This window comes from Tenrec ecaudatus, chromosome 16 (genome assembly GCF_050624435.1).
Source record: "Tenrec ecaudatus isolate mTenEca1 chromosome 16, mTenEca1.hap1, whole genome shotgun sequence".
In the NCBI taxonomy this organism is placed as follows: domain Eukaryota; kingdom Metazoa; phylum Chordata; class Mammalia; order Afrosoricida; family Tenrecidae; genus Tenrec; species Tenrec ecaudatus.
The window spans coordinates 94,502,975-94,525,066 of NC_134545.1; the positions used below are offsets into that span (position 1 = coordinate 94,502,975).

The 22,092-nt window shown below is 47.0% G+C and overlaps 1 protein-coding gene across 1 annotated transcript in view; it reads left to right on the forward strand.

Annotated features, from left to right (window-relative positions):
* Window positions 1-5,913: 5,913 nt before the first annotated feature.
* Window positions 5,914-22,092, forward strand: part of RBM20 (RNA binding motif protein 20) — a 204,774-nt gene continuing 188,595 nt past the window's right edge. The window contains exons 1-2 of the mRNA XM_075533462.1: window positions 5,914-6,147; window positions 6,203-6,384. Of these exons, the coding sequence (XP_075389577.1) occupies window positions 5,914-6,147; window positions 6,203-6,384 (416 nt within the window). The remainder of the gene's footprint in view (window positions 6,148-6,202; window positions 6,385-22,092) is intronic.

A 22,092-nucleotide genomic window follows, 5' to 3' on the forward strand; every position in this document is an offset into this window, starting at 1 on the left:
CCTCCCCACCAAAAAAACCTGTTAGCTGCCACTTACTTTATATACTTCCTGCAATTCTCTGCCATGCACTTTCTCTCGGAGACAGCACAACTTCTTTTTATGGGAAACGGATAAAGTCAAAGAAACTGTCACTAAATTCGATGAAGCACAGTTACAGCAATGCTGTTTTTCTAGAAAGCACCCCAGGACCAATGCCTCCTATGCTGGGAGCCCCTGGGTTTGGGAGCTCGACCTGCAGTTGTTTGTTCACACAGAATGGGGGGTGTCACCAGGTACCTAGCAACTACAGAGCTGGTCCCCACCTGGAACTCTGGGCAGTGATGCTCTTAGGAGTGACAACGATGTGAGGTCACCCTTGGTTTGCGGCCATGGCTTTTCTGGTCAGGGGCATTGGATACACTGAAGAGCCCACACAAAGGAGTCCTGGGTAAAGTGCTCAGCTGGTAACCGAGGGGTGGGGAGTTCAAGAGCCACCAGCACGTCCCCGGGAGAGAGTCAGGGATCTGCTTCCTCAAAGGTGACAACTTTGAAAACCCTGGGCGTCTGTCCTGCAGGGTCACTCAGAATCAGAATTGACTCAAAGACAATGAGCTCGATTCAAGACCGGGAACTCAGAGCTCTGACTCCCTGCTATCCCCTGTGCGGCAACTTGGGGGACATGGGAGTCTGGTTAGCAACTTCATGAGCAAAGAGATGGAGGCTAAGCCCTTCCCGGCAGCCAATGAGGGACGCCGGTGAGTTGTTAGGCAGAAAAGAGCCCTCCTGGGTCATGTCCTCACTTTTCCTCAGCTAAAGTTCCCTGACTGTCTCCTTCGCATCCAAATGTGCATCCAGTTCCATGAGTAACCATCTTATTTTTAAACAGCATCCTTCAGCCGCCGTCTCTCCCGGGTTCTCAGAGAGGGCGATTCTCTGTAAAGCCAGGACACACTTTTTACTTTATCAGTGTGGTTTACAAACCATTGGTAGGGATTTCAGTGAGTCCAAAGTGTGTGTGTTGTGTGTGTGTGTGTGAATACATATATATACATATTCTGGTTCTGAGGTTCACCTCGGAGTAGGGAGGAAAAACTGGGGGGTGAGAAATGGAAAACCAGAGGATGGGATTTTGGAGATACATCACAGAGAGTCAATCCACTGAGGACTTAGCAGAAGAACTTCTGCTCCTGGAGACCCTTATTAAGGGATACATGGGCAGGGGTGTGGTGGGGGATGGGGTGCTTCAAAAATTCGTGGAAAAATTCCATTCTCTCATTGCATTTTTCCACCTACTTGTGGACATCTCCTTCTATAGCACAGCAGGGTAGTCGGAAGTTCAAATCTAGGAGAAATCAAGACTAGAGTTACACTTGTTGTTTCCTTTCCTTACTATCTGGAGATGTGGCTGAACTTCTTGGAGTCTTAGCTTTCTTATGCATAATGTAGGCATCAAGCTAACTCTCTATGAAGGTGGGTTGGACGTGAGAAATATCAGCCGGAGGCACTCAAAGCAGCCGGGCACAGGGTAAACTCAAACCCAAACTCATTGCCATTAAGTCAGCTCCTTCTCACAGCAGCCTTCTAGCACAGGGAAGCAGTACCCCTGAGAGTTTCTGAATCATACTTCCTCAGAGGAATAGAAAGCCATGTCTCTCTCCTGTGGAGCAGCTGGTAGCTTCAAACTGCTGACCTTGAGATTAGTGGCCCAGTGCATATCCACTACACTGCCGGGCTCAGAGTAACACTCAAGAAATGTGACTGTTATTACAACACCCAGAGAGCAGCCTAAACGTTATGGCTAAAGCTGGTAGGCTATGAATATCTAGCTATTTCGCATCAGACTGGTAGACTATATCTGCATCAACACAGCTGCTGGCAATTTAATCATGATCTCCATGGAGGTGGTTGGGTTGGCTGGGTTAGTCCGGGTTGACTAGAGAAACAAATCCAGAGACACTCATATGTGTGCAATAGAGAACTTTATATCGAAGAGTAATTGTGTATTAAGAAAACATCCCAGCCCCGTCCAGATCAAGTCCATAAGTCCGATATTAGCCCATTATGTCCGATACCAATCTATACATTCCTCTTCATCTCACACAACACAAGCAATGACATTGAATGCAGGAAGATCACAGGCTGGTGGGTGGAAAGTCTTGTGGATCCAGTGGCAATGGAAGCATCTCGGCTCTGACAGAGGCTTCCGCGTGGGTCCTCCTGCTCCATTAGTGTAGATACATGTGTCTAGTCAGCAGGAAGAAGCAGCAGAGAGAATGTGTATCCCACCTCCAGTGAGCTATTTATCTCTGTCCTGCCTCCAAATGAGGTAGGTCATCAAGCTGCAGCCTGATTGACAGGCTAAACCCCACCCCTTCCTCAAATTGACAGAAGATTATGTAACTGCCACACTACAAAGCCTGGACATTCTGCGCTTCCTTGTTCCTCTTGATGAGCTTTCCTTATAAAAAAACACACTAAAGAGAAAACTTTATTAAGATGCTGATTGCTATTAATGGTTACTAGCTAATGAAACAGGAACCGTGATGGTGTAGTGGACTACATGCTGTACCGCTAACCACAAGGTCAGCAGTTCAAAACCACCAGGGGTTCCTCGGGAGAAAGATGAGGCTTTCTACTCCTGTCATGATTTACAGTTTTGGAAACCATCAGGGAGAGTTCTACTCTGTCCTATAGCATCACTGTGAGTCTAAATTGACATGATGGCAGGGAGTTGAATTTTGAATTGAAAAAAAAAACCATTCATTTTTGTTGTTACTAGTTAATATAATTCATATGCTGGCAATACAAATTCCATACTTTAACAAACTTCAACATTTCAAATATAAAAGCTCACAAAAGGAAAAAGAAAAGCTTTCTGCTCCCATAACTCCAATCTCCACAGACACTACTTTTAATAGTTACTTGTGTAACTTCCCAGAAATGTTCTATGCCTTTTTATTTTATACCAATTAAGTCATAATGCAATCCTGTTATATAACTTGCCTTTTCCCTTTAGTACTTGGAAATAATTCCATAGAAGTGTATGCGCACCTATACGTTGTTTTTAAGGATCACGTAGTATTGCACTGTCTGTAGGGACCATGACTTGTATTGCTGGGCACTTGGGTTGTTTCTACCAAACCTCGTTTCTATTGGTCCTCCTTTCCTGTCTGCTTCCCAAGTTTGGTTTTTGGACAAATGCTGCCCTTTGGTCTTGTATGGTTGATTATCCTGAGAGGTAGTTTCTCATAAACGTTATTGTGCCCTTTATAGGCCTCTTGGGCTGCAAAGTGCCGCCTGGGCATGTGTTCAGTTCCACTCTTGATGGGTGTCTCAGGGTCACAGTCTGAAGCTCCCACCAGTCTGTGGTCATTTTTATGCTTTTGAAACTCCTACATTTTCCACCCATTCTCCCTAGGACCTTTTGTGGTCTTGATCAGAGGTCAGTAGTAGTAGTCGGGCACCATCTACTTCTTAAGGTCTCAAGGCTTATGGAGGCTGTGGTTCTCGTGGTCCATTAGTCCTCTGGTTATGGAAAGACCATTAGTTAGTTGTCTCTTAGATGGCTGCTGGAGCAATTTCTTCTGAGTCTATTTTCTCAATGGTAAAATACTTGAACACTTAGGTACATTTGGGTTTCCCGTGAGTAGAAAATTAGATAATATATGGAGGCAATGAGTACTTTATTCCTGATAGATGTTCAATATATTCATAATATATCGCCTCATCTGTGGGTCAGGAGGCACGGGGGCTTGCTTCTTTGGAGTAGAATGAAGAGAGATGGAAGAACCAATGTTCTTCCTCCAGCTTGGTCGAGTCAGTGACTCACTCACACTGCCTTTCTCTCTCTCTCACGTCTGTAGCTGTGAAACACACTCTGGGCTGGATGTGGGTGCTGGCTGCAGACTCAGCTAAGGGTCTTCACACATTTTCATTGCTCCTGGCGGGAGGTGTGAAAGTCTTATTTATTTATTTTTTACAACTTTTTCCTTGGAACTGCATTTGACTTGTACAATAGGTATGCTGGTTCGCTATTGTCTGGATAGCATTCTGTGAGGATCAGAGGTAAGACGTTATTTAACTGACTCAAGGTTTTTCGCTGCAGTGTTCCCCTCCCCCTCCACATCTACTTGTGTATCTCTCTCCAGTTCTTAAATGACATACAAATATTAGGATTCGTTCTAAGTTTCAATCTTGAAGATTGGGTGCAAGCAGAGCCCACTGGACATCTAGATTTATCCATTGTTATTCATTGTACATACTGCTAGGTTATTGTTGAGAAGCAGAGAACTGCATCCATTTTACACATCTACATGAATACATATGTGTCTATTGATGCCATTCATGGAACAACTAGAAAATAAGTATATTAGCATACATATGTAAAATTATGCACGCATTTAATAGGATTTTACATTTGTGGGAAACTGGGACTGAAAGACAATGGGATTTTCCCGTGACCTTTTGGAAACCCCCTTATAAAACTGTTTACCAGTAGAATTGTTAACAGGGTAGATTTAAATATATCACCATTGAGACTCCCTGATGGTGCGCTCACTTTTTTGGTATGCCTGGCATTGCCAGAGATCCTGTTTATAATAAGTGCCTGATTGAGCACTCTCTGTAGCTGATAGACAAGCGATCTCTTACCCCGTCCTCGCCTGACTCTGGGAGTCAGGCCTCGGGACCCTCCATTCACTCATTAGGCACCCGGGTCACCCCAGTGGTAAGGAGTTGGCTGAAAGGGAAACCAGTCTTTCTGACTACAAACATGTGCACAAAGGGTTAGGGGGTTCAGGGTGTGTGGGTGTGGGTGGGGTGGGCGCTCATAAGCAAAGTTTCTATTTTGGAGTCCCGGAGAGTTGCAGATGTTAATTGCAGGCAAACTCCCTCCACGAGGGAAGTCAAGGGGACAGGTATGGTTTTTGGAAGTCACAGTCGGGACTTTAATGATAGACGCTACAGAGAGCCTCTACAACACTCCTTCCTTTGTCTCTTACCAGCCACTTCCATCTTAGGGCAAACCACCTTGCGCTGAGGCTCAGCCAGCGAATTTGGGAAATGGGGAATTTGGGAAATGGGGGCAGCATCGCCTGGGGCTGCCGTGAGACTCGAACTTAGGAACGGTGACTATCTTTATGAATACACGAGACTGCCGGTACAATCTCATCTATCAGAGGCAAAGAGAGCCCGAGACCTAGGGAGGCCGCCGGAACCAAGGATGCGTTGGTGAGATTGGCCTAGGGAGAAGGGTGCAGAAGTGCGGGCAGAGAAGAAGGCAGTTTCACCGGGTTGCCAGAGGCCGCGGAACGCACGTCCCGAATTTCCCGCCTCCTGGCTGCTGAGGGTGGGCAGGTCAAGTGGAGTCTTTCAGCAAACATGGTCTCCAGGTCCTGGGGCACCTTGGCACCGCTCTGGCTTCTGAGGCTTCCAAAATCCTTGCTCCACTCCAGGAGTTACCTGGATTAGGGCGCAGAACCACTCTGCACAGGCTTTGCCCAGCTCCTGGGGGTTTCTGTGCGACAGGACAGGAGGCGAGGCGCACCTTGCCAGTATCTTCAAAAGTGTATCGGCGTGTATGGCTGTGGACAGGTGAGGGTGGACGCATGCCCCAGAGGCGCCTCAGCAGCGATGAGGGTGGGGGAGATCTCGCTCCTCTTCCTCCTCTGTATTAATTGCGGCTGAGGGTCGGCCCAGAAAAGAAATAAAACAAACGCCCGCTTTTTGCTTTAGCGCTCGCAGGATCCTGGCCAGTCAGTGAAGAAGAACTAAACAGAAGAAACAGAAAGCCAAGCTGCCCGGCCGGCTACTTTTGAGAACTCCTGAAACCAGATCCTGAAATGCCCATGGGGTGGGGGGGGTGTCCCCAGCCGCAGGGGGGCTGGCGAGGTAGGGGCAGCGAGAAGGGGTGGGCCTAGCGCACTGGGCACTTGGATGCGCGCGGCCGCCGCCCTGCAGGAGCGGCACCAGCACCAGCCCCAGCCCGCGGCTCCGCCGGGTCCGCAGGCAGACAGCCCCTGGCCCGCACCCCGGGTGGCCAGGCTCGGAGCGCCAGCCTCTGGAGGGGGCGGAGGCGGCGCCGCCGGGCCGGCCTCCTCCCCGCCCCCTCGCGTCTCCTCCCCGTGCCACCGGAAAGGCCAAGGGGACTGGGCGCGAGGACCCCGGCCAGTGAGCGCGGGTGTCTCGGGGCCGCCCCTCGCGCGCGCTCTTTCGCCGCGACCAGAGGCTGGTGTCGCCGCGCCTGGGGCCGGCCACAGCCATGAGCCAAGCCGCTGACCCCAGCGGCCCGGAGCCAGCAGACAGGGATGCCCGGAGCGTGCCCAGCGCCTCGGCGCCCCCCGGCCCGCGCGCGATGCCGCCGCCGCCGCCGCCGCCTGCCGCCGGCCTCCCGCAGATCATCCAAAAGTAAAAGGGGGAGTGGGGCCGCGGCGGGGGTGGCGGCGATGGGGGGGCTCGCCCTGGGCGCCCCTCCGGTGCGTTCCTCTCCCGTCTCCGCTAAACTTAGCTCGTCGCTCTGGCGTTTGAAGTTTTCTGGACGGAGGCGGTGTTATTCATTGTTTGGTGAGGTTGGGGAGCGAGGAGGCAGATTATTTCGGGGGGTGGGGGGGCGGATAACGTTTTCCCTTGCCCGTTCTCTTTTCTCTTCAGGGTTGTTACTGGAGATTTTGGATTAAAATAGCTCAAATTGGGGGGACTCGGTCGGAGACTGTGTCATCTTTCCGGTCCCCGGAGGCCGCAGGAATGTTTGGAGAGCCGGGCGCAGCAGTGTGCGCGCGCGCGGGTCTGTAAGTGCCATGCCTTCCTCCAGGAGCAAAACCACCCAAATCGGGGTGAAAGGGGAGGTGAGCGCTGGTCCACCGCCTATTTTGTTTTGCCCCGAAAGTGTGGACACTTTTCAAGAGGGCTCTTGGCGGAGAGTGCTCACCCACGCAGCCGTCTCGTGACGCAGGTGAACCCGGCGCCGGGGCGCTGTGCTGGGCGCCTGCACGGGGTCCAGGGCGGCCGGCCCGCAGGCCCGCGGACAGCGCTCTCTGCCCGCTCGCCAGGCCGTGGGGCCGTGATGTTGGGTCCTGGGCGCTTTCGTTGGGCAGTTTCAGGCCTAGAAGGTTCCTTGGTCCGAAAGCTTCCTTACCCACTGTGGTTTGCCCAGCGGATCCTGAAGTTCTCCGGATCTCCGGAGAAGCCGTTCTGACCGGCGGTGGCGAGTGGCGAAAGTAGAGACCGACTCAGGAGGACGCAAAAATCGATCTGCAGGGAAGGGCGCCGAGGCCTCCCGGCGCTGCTGCGGGGACACTTTGAAAGTTATGTAAACGGGCGAACGCGTGGGAGGAGAAATGATGAGACGCAGTAAAAATAAATAGCTTAGAGGTACATGGTTCCTGAAGCCAATAGTAAGGAAGAATAATGAAAATCCAAGTTTGACATCAAAGACACTGGTAACCTGTTTCAGAACAAAATGCATCCCCCCCACTGGTGGAATATTAAACCCCCATTCCTGACGACGTTTTCCTCTCATTGGCTATTTTTATATCTTTCAACTGCTACCTGTTTTAAATATTTCTAAAGGAAATTCTGCCCTGGGCCTATTGTTTTCCAAATTAGGCCATTTGGGGCTTTCTAAAGCCTCTCTCCCCAGTTTCAGTACAACAGCATTTAAACGTTCTGCTTAGGCCTTCCGATACATCCAAAGCAGTACACCCAAAATATTTAAATCTCGAAAGTTCACTTATTTAAAAACCGCTCTGACCATCTGATGTCCTTTTTGCAGAGCGCCCATGTTTTGTGACTTGGAATTAGGCCGCAGGGTCAAATTTATTTACACGGCTTCAGCGTTGGAATTGTTCTGTAAACATTCCTATCATTTAATGAAAAGAAAATTAAGATTTTTTTCATCCACATCTTCCTAGATTATTATGAAATCTTGCCAGATTGAAACTAAATGCTGTTTTGTGGATAATAGGCTAGTCAAAGTCGATTTCAATTACACAGTGAATGATTTACTCCATAAATCCATCCCCATTTGAAAAGTCTATCTTTGAAATTTTATTTGCACAAATAAGGCTGAGCATTTCAAAGATGGCTTCTTCTGTTGGCAGCCTCAGATGGAGAGAGATGGCTGGGCCTGGGTTTGCATTGATGACAGATTGGTGTTCAGGGGCAGGTGAACGTGCCCTAGAGACTGGATGTTGGCCTTGGTGCACTTAGGCTTCAGAGCCTGACTTTATAAGGTTTGGGGAGACTGCGTTCCCCTCAGTACCCTCAGAAATTCCACTGGAACCAGCTTTCTCACGGCCAGTGCTCTGCAGGCCCATCTTTAATGTGGTGAAATTTGAGCAGGTTATTTTGAACTCCGTTTGCATAATTTAATCGGAGCAACCATATTTATGTCGTTATGGGGTGCTGAGGGCATCAGCCATCTTTGGAAAAGTGTAGCGGCCGCAGAAGGAACTGTCTTGCCTCTTGAATTGGTGAATTTTGTGAGCTTGTGCGTTGGGTGGAATTCTCCTTTGGTGGAGCACAAATTAAAGAAGTTTTCATTAGCAAACCTGAGTATTTTGCTAGTGTTTTGTGTGTGTGTGTGTGTGAGAGAGAGAGAGAGAGAGAGAGAGAGATACCTCGTTATGCAGTGCGTTAAGGGTTAAGGGGAGAACTTTTAATCTTCCACGTGATGATGGAGAAGTCCACCTTGTGTGCCTGTTGGATTGCTTTTAGGGATTTCCAGATTTGTGTTGTTTTAAATCGACTTCTCAGTGTCCGTGTTTACTGATGTTCATTAGCAACGGCTTTCACTTCGGCTAAAATTTATGACTTTGGAAAGACAGTAACGATCATAGTAAAAATCAATTCCCGCTCGCGTCCATTATATTTGGTCTTCAGAATGGCTGTGTTACATTTAAGTGGCTCAACACGTGAGGTGAGACTGACTTGGGGGTTTGTTTTCTGGAATCGCAGCCCATTAGGAATTTGCACCCGAAGCGCATCTCAGCAGAGTACTTTGGTTCTAAGCTCAGATGCTCTGTTTTCTTGTTACCGATACTTCGCTTCTGTTAAGAAACCGCCACGGGCTCTTTTGCTCTTGTTCACCTCCCTCCGCCGGCAACATTGACTTCACCGTAAGGAGGATCAGCTATGTATGGACAGCTCTGAACTGGTCTCCTGCATGATCTTTGTCTCAAATGTGTATTCTTGTGTTTGTTCAATGGAGAGGAAGGAACTTGAATCATGATTTAGGCCATTCAGGCATACTAGCGGAAGACAAGATGTGCGGCGGCGTGAAGGAATCCTAAAAATCGGAGGAGTTACAATGAGTACGTTTTCCATTCTAGCAGAAGCAGAGAAAGGCAGGCCAGGGCACCGATGAATGCTCTGTAAAGAGTTAACTTCTCAGATACTCACAATACCAATAGCCAACATCATTTGACATTTTAATGCTATGCTTGAAAATCAAACCTAATTCGTGAGTTATAAGAAGTTATCTATTAACCGTGGTGAACATCAGAAAGTTGAATTTTTGGTGGTAAATTTTAAAGCCCCCCCCCCCATTGCCATGGGGTGCTTTTTGACTCAGGGACCCCCATGTATCAGGAAGCCCAGGTAATGAAATCAGTTATGCTTTGGGCTGGTCAATGCAAAAAATGCATCTTTCTCATCAGGAGAAAGATGAGCTTTTTTTACTCCTATACAGATACCATCTCCGAAAGCCACAAGGGAAGTTTGATTCTTTCCTTTAGGGTCCGAATCAACTAGATGGCAGTGAGTTGGGTTTTGGAGGCTGCAAATCTTTGCAGGAGCTGAGAGCTCCTGAGGAATGACCATGGATTTGAACCACCAACCTTGAGGTTTACAGTCCAACCCTTACCCGATAGCGAATACACACAGCCATGCAAACCTGTGTAAAATGTTGAAGTCAGTTGTCTGGTGGGACTGAAAGGGTCCATGGAGGTGGAAAATGAACCAGACAAGCACACAAGGTTTTTTTGTGTTTTTTTTTGCAACAGAATATTCCTGGCTTCTCATCACATCGGTTTTCATATATATATCCTTTTCAGGTGACTTTTTATATGCAGTGAATACATTATACTTATAAAAAGGAAGTCATTTTAGGCTTAGCATTTGATAGCTAATATTACCTGTATATAACTATGTGAGACTTAAGGAAACATAGTTTTGGCTCTGGTTTTAACGTCTGTTGTGTCTTCTACACCGTCAGCGTGAGTCTCTCTCCATGTGTCCTCAGCAAAATGCCTCTCTGCTCCGCACAGAAAACGTTAGCAGCAGCAGCTCTCATTTCGAGCGGTTTTTCATCTGCTCGCTGCATCTGGAAAGACTTGCCGATAGCTGTGTAGCAGGGAGTGTTGTGTAGAGAAGTTACACGAGGTCCTCCCACCTTGACGGGAGTGCTGCCACCTGCATCCAAGATCAGAATTTGCCACAAGGGAGGGGGGGGGCATTCCTTCACACACCATTCGGATTTTTTTTTTTTTGGGAAAATCAAACCAAACTGCCATCAAGACCATTCTGACTCAGAGCAACCCTATCGGACAGCGCAGAACTGCCCTGTGAATGGAATTCCTAACACCTGTGTCCGTTTCTAACATCACTTGGAGCCTGTTTTCAGGAGAAACAGGAATTTTGTTTTGTCCAAAGAATTTTGAAAATTTTAAATACCATCTTAAACGATGCAGAAGACTAGTATTCAACGAGGGGAAACATCTGATAGGATTAAGCTTTACTCAAAAACTGGGTAGGAGAGCCTGTAGATTCCTTCCTCAGTTTTCAGAAAAGTTTCTTTGAGTCTCTAGAAAGCCTCTTAAGAGTATTTTAAACAGAAAACGTTCCTTGAGGGCTTGTTGTGATAAATATTGTGGGATGGAAAGTGTGGCCGTGAGCTCTGAGTTTTTCTCAAATTGCCAGAGAGATCAGTATTATGAAATGTAGAACATTATTCGCATTCGTCACGGTAAATGACTATCCATATGGTGAACGTGGAGTTGTTTAATGCCAGGGCTGTGGGGGTGTGGGAGGAGGGAGAAGTTTTATCACTCTTTTTATTCTTCTGCCCTTTGCTTACCTCTTTTAGCAAGTTATCAGATCAATAATTTGGAAAATCCAAGTTTGTCTGTGGTTTATCTCCCTGGGGTCACGAGGCGGAGAAAAATCTCATAAGCATTAAAGCACAGAGAAACGATCCTATGATCCAGTTTCTCTCCCTGCGAGTTATTTTTATTGTGGCTGTTGGTTCTTGCTACAGATTAAATTTGTGTGTGTGTGTGTGTGTGTGTGTGTGGCTTCAAAAAGTTCATGGAAAAATGGAACAAGATGCTCATAGAAAACTTCCACGAGCTTGTGACGCCCTCGTGTTTCCTCCCTGCTCACCATAGCAGATCCTTGAGTAAAGACCTCCACGTGGCATGGTCCACACCTTGGTCAACAACACTCAAATCTTTTGGGAGTGTAATTGAGGGAGAGAAATAAACAGGGGAATCCTGGCAGAAGCTTGAGATGGCATCCCCTGTGTCCCCTTCCGGCCCCAACAAATCCCACTTCATCTGGTTTGGGGGTCCTGCCACAGTAATTACCTTACCTGGGCTGGTCTAACGGATATTGGCTTTAGGTCGTGTACTAGGGGAAGTTGGTGGGGACCCACAGCTGGTGTGGATACCGATCACTGTGTTGAGAATAGTGTTGAAAAAGGCCTGCCGATAGTAAAGGGTCAAACAAACGGCATTGAGCGCTTTTAACCAGGAACGCATAGCATTTTGGTTCCGGGGAAGGAGCCTGGCTGGGCTGCGTAGAGGGGCTATTCAATGTGCTGAGAGCCCAGGGTGGCTGGGCTCCCCACCAGCCAGAACACTGTGAAATGCTGACTTTCATTAAGAAGGCACAGTTTTGGAATCAGGAATGTGAACTTGATTCCCATCACCACTAAGGGATAGTGGTGGTGGGTCCAGAGTTTGCCTTGCTCAATGGGTGGTCACTGTTTACATTCCACCCCCGATGGACAGAGCCTTACCAGGTTTCAGCCTCAGACATTTACTGACCTCAAGTTTCAGGACAAGTTACCACTGCCAGCTGCCTGGGGAGGTGGCTATTTTATTTGTTTTGAGAAGGAGGAAAATACTGCACCCCCCGCCCCCACCCAATACCTCGGTGTACTTGTCTTTCAAGTTGATCCTCTGGTTACAAGGAGACTTCTTGCTGGGCTCTTCCTCCTGTGCTCGCTACCTGGCGATCATATCATCTAGAGACATCCACTTGCAATGGTGGACGGACTATCAGGATTACCTGTACCTTCAGAGAGGGCTGGGAGTTCTGGTCGGTGTGTTTTGGTTAGGATGCGTACACCCATCTAATATGGTAGTCTTTACCGTGGAAGCAGTTAATACCAACCTCATTGCCCTCCTCTTTCCTACAACCTGAGCTAGATTGTAGAGGAGAGGTCTGGCCGGCCCCCTGATGGTTGACAAGGCCAGGTTTCCGACTTGCTGACAGCGGAGCTGCGGGGGAGATGGCACATGTTGATGCTTGTGTACTTTCTGAGCAACAAGGGAACCATTGGCTCTTGGCTCTCTTTGCATCTGCTGGCTCTCCATCACGGTACTGAGCCGGGCATTAGTTCTCAGCCGCCATTGCCTGCTGACTGCTCTCCCGGCAGCTTAGCTATCCTTTCAGTTTTGCAGCTTGTCCGTAGACCCTTTCCCAGTGAGTGCATTTGGCTCTTGTTAGACCTGCCCTCGCACCTGACCTCCGGGGCCATGACCCTGAAGGCATAGACAGGTCATATATATTTCAAAGAGGTATTGATTTCACCAAGTGTCTTCTCATGGTTTATTTTGAGTTCCTGATGGGATGGAAGGATTCGTCTCGGCCTGATGTTGTCAAGTGTAAGACGGGCATCTTTGCCCCAATAAATGGATTTTTGGGCTTTTGACGAGGAGGGTCATTGGGGAAAACCCTGCATGGGGAGAAGGTGACCTGGACACGCCAATTAACCTTCTGAGTCCAGCCTCCCCAGGGGTTGGAAATGATCGAAGCCAGTTCCTTCGTGAATAAAGTGATGTGAATCTTTAGGAATCTCTCGGTGAGTCACCGGGACAAGATGCGATCCCCCATGTCTGAAAGAGACCGTGCCCCGAGTTTCTGAACTTTTTAGATATGAGCATCAGGACATGTTTGTGAAAGCCACAAAACAAGAATTAAAGGCTTCCTTCGAAATTTTCCGGAGCATATGGGTCAGTGATCTGCTGTATAAATCAGAAAAGTAACAATAGACAAACAAACACATAAGAAACGAGCGGGATGCACACAGATAGACAGGCACAAATACGTAAGGCAGGGGCCGGGGGAGGGAAAATAGACTCAGGTCCATGAAAATGAGGACCTTGCATGCTTTCTTCTATTTTTTAAAATAAAAAATTATAGACACTTTTCGGTATTAAAGCGTTCTGGAATGTTCACGTGAATACTTGGTAAAAAGAGCCGCGTTTCTGCTTCGGGAGACAGACTAGTCCCATTGTGTGTTTAGGCGGGCGGTCTTAACCACAGCGCGGGAGGAGTGTCTTTAGACGTTGTTGTTTCTAGAGGCACAAAGTGTCGACATAGGACCCACAGATGTGGGAACGCGGTTGCTACCCGGACTCGGTAAATCGTGGCGAAAGTCTGCTGGCCGCAGGCCCGCAGAGTACCCAGAGCTCTGCTGGCGCCCAGTGTGTGTGTTTCCTTCCCTCCACCCTCTTTGCTGCCTGGACGAGATCATGGTTGTCCAAACTCAGGCTTCAGGTTTCCCAGGGGAGATGAGTTGTGTGCTTAGATCTTGATCTCTGACCTTTCAGGGTGTACCCAATGAGGCTGAGCATTGGATGGCTATCGCAGCATGGTCTAGAAACGCAAGGAATTAGAAGCCACCCAATGTCCCTCTGTTGGAAAGAGTGCATCACGCATAAGGACTTTAAGATGTTCATGAAAAATAGGGAGTTAAACGATAATGGAATTTCTTCAAGAACTTTTTGAAACCCGCTTTAATGCTATTGACTCTTAAAGCCGCGATTTGTTGATAAGGAATGAGAACCGGGTAATATTGGCACCTAGAAAAAAAAATTCCGGACAGCAAGTAGATGGGGCTCTTGTTTAAGAAAATGTGTGTGAGTGTGTCCGGGTGCACAAAACCTGGAAAACATCGAAAGAACACAAGTAAAGATGTGCATCGTGGTGTTCACTGTGGGCGGGGCCCTTTATAAAAATGTATATGTTCTAATTTTGTCCACCGGGCAAGTATGACTTTTACAATCAGTGAAAACAATGAAACTATTAATAGTGAAAAAAAAAAAAAGTAGGCACTTCCGAGGTCTGAACTGGCCTTTGACTTAGGGATTCGCCCTGGGAAGCTGCTGAGAGCTGCCTTGTCTTCCTAGATGGCATCAGTGAGTTGTGCAAGACCACACAGCAAGGTGTGGGCAGCCCCTGACCAGAGAGGGTCTACTATTCTGTCGCTGTTTCCCCGCCAGGCTTCTCCCTTCTTGTCTGCCTGGGTGGGTTGGGGGTGGAGCTATCCTGTCACCATTGATTAGCTTGTTTTGACACGCCCAGTTCTTCCAAGGGGCTTGAGAGTGGGGCCCTTGGGGGTGTCGCCTGCCATCCCCCACCCAAGACCTTCTGTACCTGGGCAGTAAGTGGACCAGGTCTTTCCAGACTCTCTGTGCTGCCTCTTCCTACCGATCAAAAGCCGAGAGCCATATGCTATCTTTTGTTCATCTTCAAAGTAACCTTTTATTATTTTTTAAAATAAATCATTTTTAATAGATATCAAAATTTATTAGTGGTTCCTAGAGTCAGTATATAGGAAGTGGGGGGTGGAGGGTAGGGGTGAAGGAAAAACTACAAGGATCATGGAATGTTAGCTTGCAAGCAGATTCTTGTAACTGCTGCCAAGGCTTAACCCTGTAAATGACGGAACAGGCGATTGTGAGATAGTGACAAAGGGGCTTCAGAAAGTTTGTGGGAAATGTCCATTATTTTCAAATGTATTTAGAGGCATCACTGGGGCTGTTTCTTGCTGCCGGTTTTTTTGCTGGCCTGCTCTTGCACCTGCCTGTCCAGGACCTGGGAGGGCCTTCTTGAAAGCGTGCAGGCAATCGGGAAGCATGGCTGTGCTGGATTCTGCTTTGTTCTCAATTTTCTCTAGGTCGTAGACTGGCTGCTTGCTCATCTTGGATGAGCTTAAGTCAGGTTGGCTCTTGCTTTGAGCTGAGAAGGTGCAAGGAGTCTCGGGGAGGAGGCACTGCTGGGCGCGCCGACTACACACCCAAAATAAATCATTTTATTGGGGGGTTGTACAGCTCTTATCACAATCCAACATCCATCCATTATGTCAAGCACATTTGTACATTGGTTGCCATCATCATTCTCAAAACATTTGCTTTCTACTTGAGCCCTTGGTATCAGCTCTTCGTTTTTTTCTCCTCCGTCCCCCACCCCTCTTCCCTCACGAACCCTTGATAATTTATAAATTATTAATATTTTTCCATGTCTTACACTGTCTGATATCTCCCTGCACCCACTTTTCTGTTGTCCATCCCCCAGGGAGGGAGTTATTTGTAGATCCTTGTGATTGATTCCCCTTTCCTCCCCCCCAAAGTAACTTTTAAAAGACCTTTGAGAGGGAAAAAAAACCAAACACCAAACTCTCAATATCTACTTTCCTCTCAGACCCAGCGACATCATCCTCTTGATGTCTTTAAACTCTGGTGTAAAGATGAACCTTGAGAGGTAAATGGGATCGCTGATATATTTTTAAATAAGCTGATATTTCTAGGAAGCAAAGTGCATCTCCGTCCTTCACTCCCAAGCCCGTCACATCCATGTCGGAGCTGCTGGAATGCCTGTCATCATGCCTGCCAGCCCCTCCCCCACCCCTCACTCTGCAAAGATCATTAAAAAAATAGAGTCAAGATTAGCTGAGAGGGCTTCAAAGGTTAATGGAGTGAAAAGGTAGTGGAGTTTTCCCATGAACTTTCGAAGCTCCCTGATAGAGCTTTACCTCTTTAAAATAACACAACACAAACCAAGACTCTGTGCTTTTAGCAGCTCGTGTTCTTGCCCTTTGGTGTGTGCTCACTCGCCCAGATGTGCGCGTCCTCTCTCACTATTTGAGGGTGCTCTGCATAGCTGTCAGACCATTGCCACGTCTCAGGAAATTAGCCTTTTAATAATTTTGTTTACATTTGGGACTCTCTTGGATTGTCCCCACACAGTGTCATCTAGCTGGCTTTTACGCCCCTGTCCCAGGTTCAGGTCCCTGGGAGTACAAATGTCTGTACAAAGGTTGAGTGATCTGCTGCGTTGCTTCCAAAAAGCGCTGAACTGTCCCATAGGGCTTTCCACGGCATCACTGTTGTGGGCAGGGCCCTGGTGGTATAGTAGTTGAACACCCGACTGCGAGCTGCTTGGTCTGAGGTTTGAATCCGCTGGCTGCTGCTCCGAGAGAGAAAGGTGTGGTAGTCGGCTTCTGAAGAAGCCCCCAGCCGTGGAGACCACATGAGAAGGTCCACTGACGAGTCAGCATTGGATCAGTGGCAATGGGTTGCTCTTAGCGGGGGGTGCAGATCGCCAGCTCTTTCTCCCGTGGAACCTCTAGGTGAGTTTGAATGGACAAGCTTTCAATGAGCAGCAGAGCCCTCCACCACTAGTGTTCCTTTTTTAAAAGTGCTTTCAAAAACAAACAAACAAACAAACAAACAAACAAACAAACAAACAAGTAAACAAACAAAGTGCTTTCAATGGCCTGCATGCAGTTGGAAAGATAAGTAAATGCTGTTTTAGAATGAATTCCTTTGGCCCTGGGTCCTGGCTTTGCCGACTTTGTCCTCTCTTTCTGGACCGGAAGCCTCTGGGAGAAAACATGCTTCGCCAGGTCCTCCTCCATCCAGCCAAGAGGTACCCCAACCGTTTGTTAAGGACGGAGCAAGAGGAGCTGAACGGTGCGTGGACGGAAGCTGGAAGAGCGCACTGTGTGTGTCTTCCTTCCGCCTGGAGCTGTTCAAGGCACTGTCTCATCCAGATGTCAGTGGGCAGAAGAGCAACCCGGAAGCAGGGGACAAAGTGGATCTTAAGGATCAGTACCAATCTACTCCCAGTAGCAGTACAAATTCCACTCGGTGAATGTTGATTGCAGCCAACTGACTTCTGAATGAAGAGCTGCTAAGAATGGAGGTCTTCCAGAAGCCCTCAGTACAACTGCTCACTCAATCAGGGCACTTTGCCTCCTAAACACACAGAATCATGTCAGCGTCATGGTGGGGTTTACATTGAATAATAACCCCCCCCAAACCAAACCCACTGCCATCTAGTCTTTTCTGATGGAAAGTGACTCTGCATAGTTTTTTCCGTGGCTATAAATCTTCACAGGAGCAGACAGTCTCTTTTTCCTCCCTCGGTACAGCTGGTGGGTTTGAACCAACAACCAACCTTTCAGTTAGCAGTCCAACACTTACCCAACACTGCCACCAGGTCTCGCCTTACATGAAATAACGAGTATTGGAAACTTGGAGGGGGCGAAAAATAGAATGGATTCAAGTTTAGATATGTGGTTTAAATCAGCCTATAGCTAGTCTCTGAAGCCTCTGGATTTTTCACTAATCATTCATGACTGACTTAATATGAACTTAACTGGTGGGCCAGCCACTTCCCATCAGTCCCCTCCCTCCCCCTCCCCCAACTCCTGCACGCATTCGACCACGGGCTGCCGTTCTTCTCAATGTTCCTACCCACACCCCAAACCAAACCCGATGCCAACTCAGGGTGGATGTAAATCCCTTTGGAGTCTATTGACCAAAAGTGGGTGCTCACAAAACTTTGACTGCCGCACCCGGTTTCCTTAAGGCAAACTTTTGAAGCTCTGCTGGCTCTTTGTGGGAACCTTTCAGCTCCCGTTTCAAAGTTGCCATGTGAATCGGACTTTAAAAATGTCTGATGACGTGGTCCCCGAGCCTAAACTGGGCGGGTCCCGGAGCTGGTGGGTGACTTCCCGTTTGTTCATGCTTTGCAGATTTCAGTTACATTGCTATTTTTGCCTCTTCCAGTTTGGCTCTCCTATTTCCATACACAAGATATGCATGGGTGGGGAAAGTGGTGTGGAGCTGCGAGAGGAATCAGGGGCAAGAGCGTTCTGTGTTCGAGACTTGATCAGCCCTGAGTCTCAATGCGCTCATCTGCGGGAGGGGACAAGACCAGGAAAATGAGCAACTAGCATCTATTATTTTCTGAGAGTACCACCTCCCGTTCTCAACCCTCTCTGTGTAACTCAATCCAACGATAACTCTGTGGCTTAAGTCTCATTTTCTCCCCATTGTACAGATGTAGAGACTGAGCCCCAGCCTCACAAGAGAGAGTGGGTTGGAGATTCTGGGATCATATCACCTCTGCGTAAACATCTGAATCCTTAAAATAATCTATAGACAATTCATCATGTACAAAGATAATATTACAGAAAAAAAAATTTGACCAGGGTAAATGTCAAAGCAGGTCCGATTTAATTTGAGACCAATTTAAGTAGTCCATTTAAAATTCCTTTTCCTATTTCTTTTTTTCTCGTAGTCACGTAGATGTGTGGCTTCTGGTTTAAAGTGAAACCTATATCCCAATTTAAATTCCACGAGCAGGTTTGGGTCTGGCATTTGATTCGCTGCCTTACTCTGCTGGTTATGGGTGTTAGGTAAGATCTGAATTCTACCCTCTCAGCATATATAAACACTTATAATCCTCTCAGCATGTGTTACAATCATAACAGACCCAATCATTTGGTTTTCAAAGGGAGAGTCTGGCAAGTTCTACCCCACCACTTTTGAACCAATTCAGAAAACCAGGATTCAGCAACGATTCAAGTGTCCTCAGCTCCTATTAATAGCAGAAAGAATGCCTGACTTGAAACATGGCCACATCAAGCTTGGTCTGTCTCCGCCAGGCACACTTCTTGAATGGTTTCTGTCGACAGCGAATGGTGCAGATGTTCTTTTTGCTTCTAGAAGCCATGGTCTGCAAAACCCGGATGTCAGAGGATCCATAAACCAGGGGAGGATTGTTTGCTTTTGATCGTGCAAGGTTTTTTTTTGGTAGAGATTTTTAAAACAGCTTCTCAGAGCATTTCAAAGAGATTCGATAATTCCAAGAATTTAGAGGTCCGATGGTCATTTAAAAAAACTTACTTCCCCTCCCTCTTTTTTTTTTTGGTAAACATTTTATTGGGGGCTCATACAACTCTTATCACAATCTATACATACGTAAATCAATTGTATAAAGCACATTTGTACATTTGTTACCCTCATTCTCAAAACATTTGCTCTCCACATAAGCCCCTGACATCAGCTCATTTCCCCCCTCCCTCCCTGCTCCCCCTCCCTCAAGAACCCTTGATAATTTATAAAATTTTGTCATGTCTTACACTGTCCGACATCTCCCTTCACCCACTTTTCTGTTGTCCGTCCCCCAGGGAGGAGGTTGTATGTAGATCCTTGTAATTGGTCCCCCTCTCCACCCCACCCCTTTTACATCTTTTCAGAGGTGTGATGGAAGTAAAGTAGACTGTACATGGTTAAAGTGTGTTTTGGGGTCGGGAGCCATCAAACAATCAATACAGTAAACATTTTTTATCACCTTCAAGATTTCCTCGTGTCTTTATTTATTTATTTTTTCCTCATGTCTTTTAAAATTCATCCTTCGGTCTTCTCCTGAAGGCTACTGCTGGCCCGTTTTCGGACACATTTGCATTTTCTAGGATTTTATATAAAGAGAGTCACTGTATGTACTTTTCCTTGCCAGTTTTTTTTCACTCAACATAATAATTTTGGGGGGAAATGATATGTCTGTCTATCTATCTATCATCTTTTAGCTACCTATTTATTATCGTAAAAGATACCTAAACCAAACCCACTGCCATTGAGTAGTTTCTGATTCATAGAAATCTGATATAGGGAGTTTGAGGCTGTAAATCTTTATAGGAGCAGACAGCCTCAGATTTCTCTCATGGGGCATTTAGTGGATTTGAAACCCCAACTTTGCAGTTAGAAACAGTCCTAAGACTTCAAGAAGAAGATGTATACTGTAAAATCGCCATTCTCGTCATTTAATGTATACACTTCATAGTATTAAGGACATGTACTATGTTGTACATCACTGCTGTCACCTTTCAGAATGGCGGCTTCCCCCTCAGCAGTGGTTCTCAACCATCCTCATGTCACAATCCTGTAATACAATTCCTCATGTGGTGGTGACCCCCCCCAATCATAAAATTCTTTTCGTTGCTACTTCATCACTGTCATTTTGCTACTGTTATGAATCCCCATGTAAATATCGGATATGCAGGATGTCTTTTCATTGTTACAAATTGAACAACATGAAAGCATAGTGCTTCATCGCAAAAACAATATGTAATTCTACATTGTGAAATATTTACTTCTAATTGCAAATAAATGAAAATTTTTTTCCTGAAGCATGGTGTAGCATGGGTAGCAGTCTTCATATAACAACAGGAAACGACATTGCTACATTTTGGGACAGTCTGTGTAAAAAGCCAACGTCAGTGTGAAGGTTGAGATAGCTTCTTTCTCACCAGATTGGCATATCTGCCTGTGGGCGGACCGCCTGGAGATGTTCGAGGAGCGGAGTCTCAGTTCCTAAGACCATGGGAAATAGTGTTTTCCGTTGGTCTTAGGTCACAACCCACAGGTTGAGAACCGCTGCCCTAAATGGAGACTGTGTACCTCTCCTTCAGCAGCCACACCTCATTCCCCGTTCCCCTGAGCCCAGGCGCCCAGTAGTTTGTTGTGGTCTTTGTGGGTTTGCCTATTCCATAAGTTTCACCTGCTCATACAAATATGGTCTCCTGTGCCTGGCTTTTTTTTTTAAACTTAGCTTAATGTTTTCAAGGTTGCAGCATGTATCCAGTACTCTATACATGTTTATGGCGGAGTGATGTTTATTCCATTCTGTGGATAGACTGCATTTCGGTTATCCATTCATCTGTGCATGGACAGGTGAGTTGTTCCTCGTGTACATTTTAGCTTTTGTGTACAATGGGCTACTACAAACTCCTGTGCATAGATTTTTGTGTGAACTTCTGCGTTCAGTTCTTTGGGCTGTGTGTGGAGCGTGGAAGGGCCTGGCCAGGTGGTCACTCAGCAGCTGCACCACTTACAGTCCCGCCAGCTGCAGGATGTCTGTCGCCCAGCATTTGGGATTTTCTGTTAACTGGGTTGATAGCCACCCTTGTGAGTTGCAGGGAGTCAGGATTGTCTAGCTGGCACCCAACAACAATCCCGAAAACCACACTCACTGCCAGCGTGGATTCCGACTCCCAGCCATAGCGTGGGGGTGACATGGGACCTCCTTGTGGTTTTGAGCATCTTTCTTGTGCTTCTGGTGGATTTCTTTTGAAAAAATTCTGCTCAAGTCCTCCGTCCATTTTTCTACTGGGCTGACATTTTGTTATAGAATTGGACGAGCTCTTTACGTCTTCTAGGTCCTAAATCCTCATTGGCGATACTAGTGGCAGATATTTCGCCTGTACTTAAAGTCATCTTTCAGCACAGTGATCCTGGTCGCTGTGCTCCACAACTTGAGTCCTTTTTGTTGTGACGTTTCCGTTGTATGGCTCTGTCACCGATTGTTTATCTATTGATGAACCTCTTAGGTTGCTTCCAGATTTGGGCGATTATAAACAAAGCTGCCATAAACAGTCCTTTCTAAGTGTCTATGTGAACATCTTTTAGTTTCTGTTGGGCAATTTAATTTACACAAAATTCAGGAGCAGACATGTTATACATACAACTCATGTTTTGGTTGAAAACGCCTCTGAAATGAAAAAAAAATCATCTTATTGGGGGCTCGTAGAACTCATCACAATCCATCCATCCATCGTGTCAAGCACATTTGTACATGATTGGCAAGTCACTATCACCATGGAGGTTTTAATGCAGGGTGGATTAAGACAACAAACCCACCGAGCTTCAAGCTGGAAGAGACAGTAAGGAGCATCGATCTTTTTGCTTTATAGGGAAGGCAGTTGGTCCCAGAGGGAGAATGGATTTAGCAAAGGCATTCAGCTATTAGAGAATACAGTGG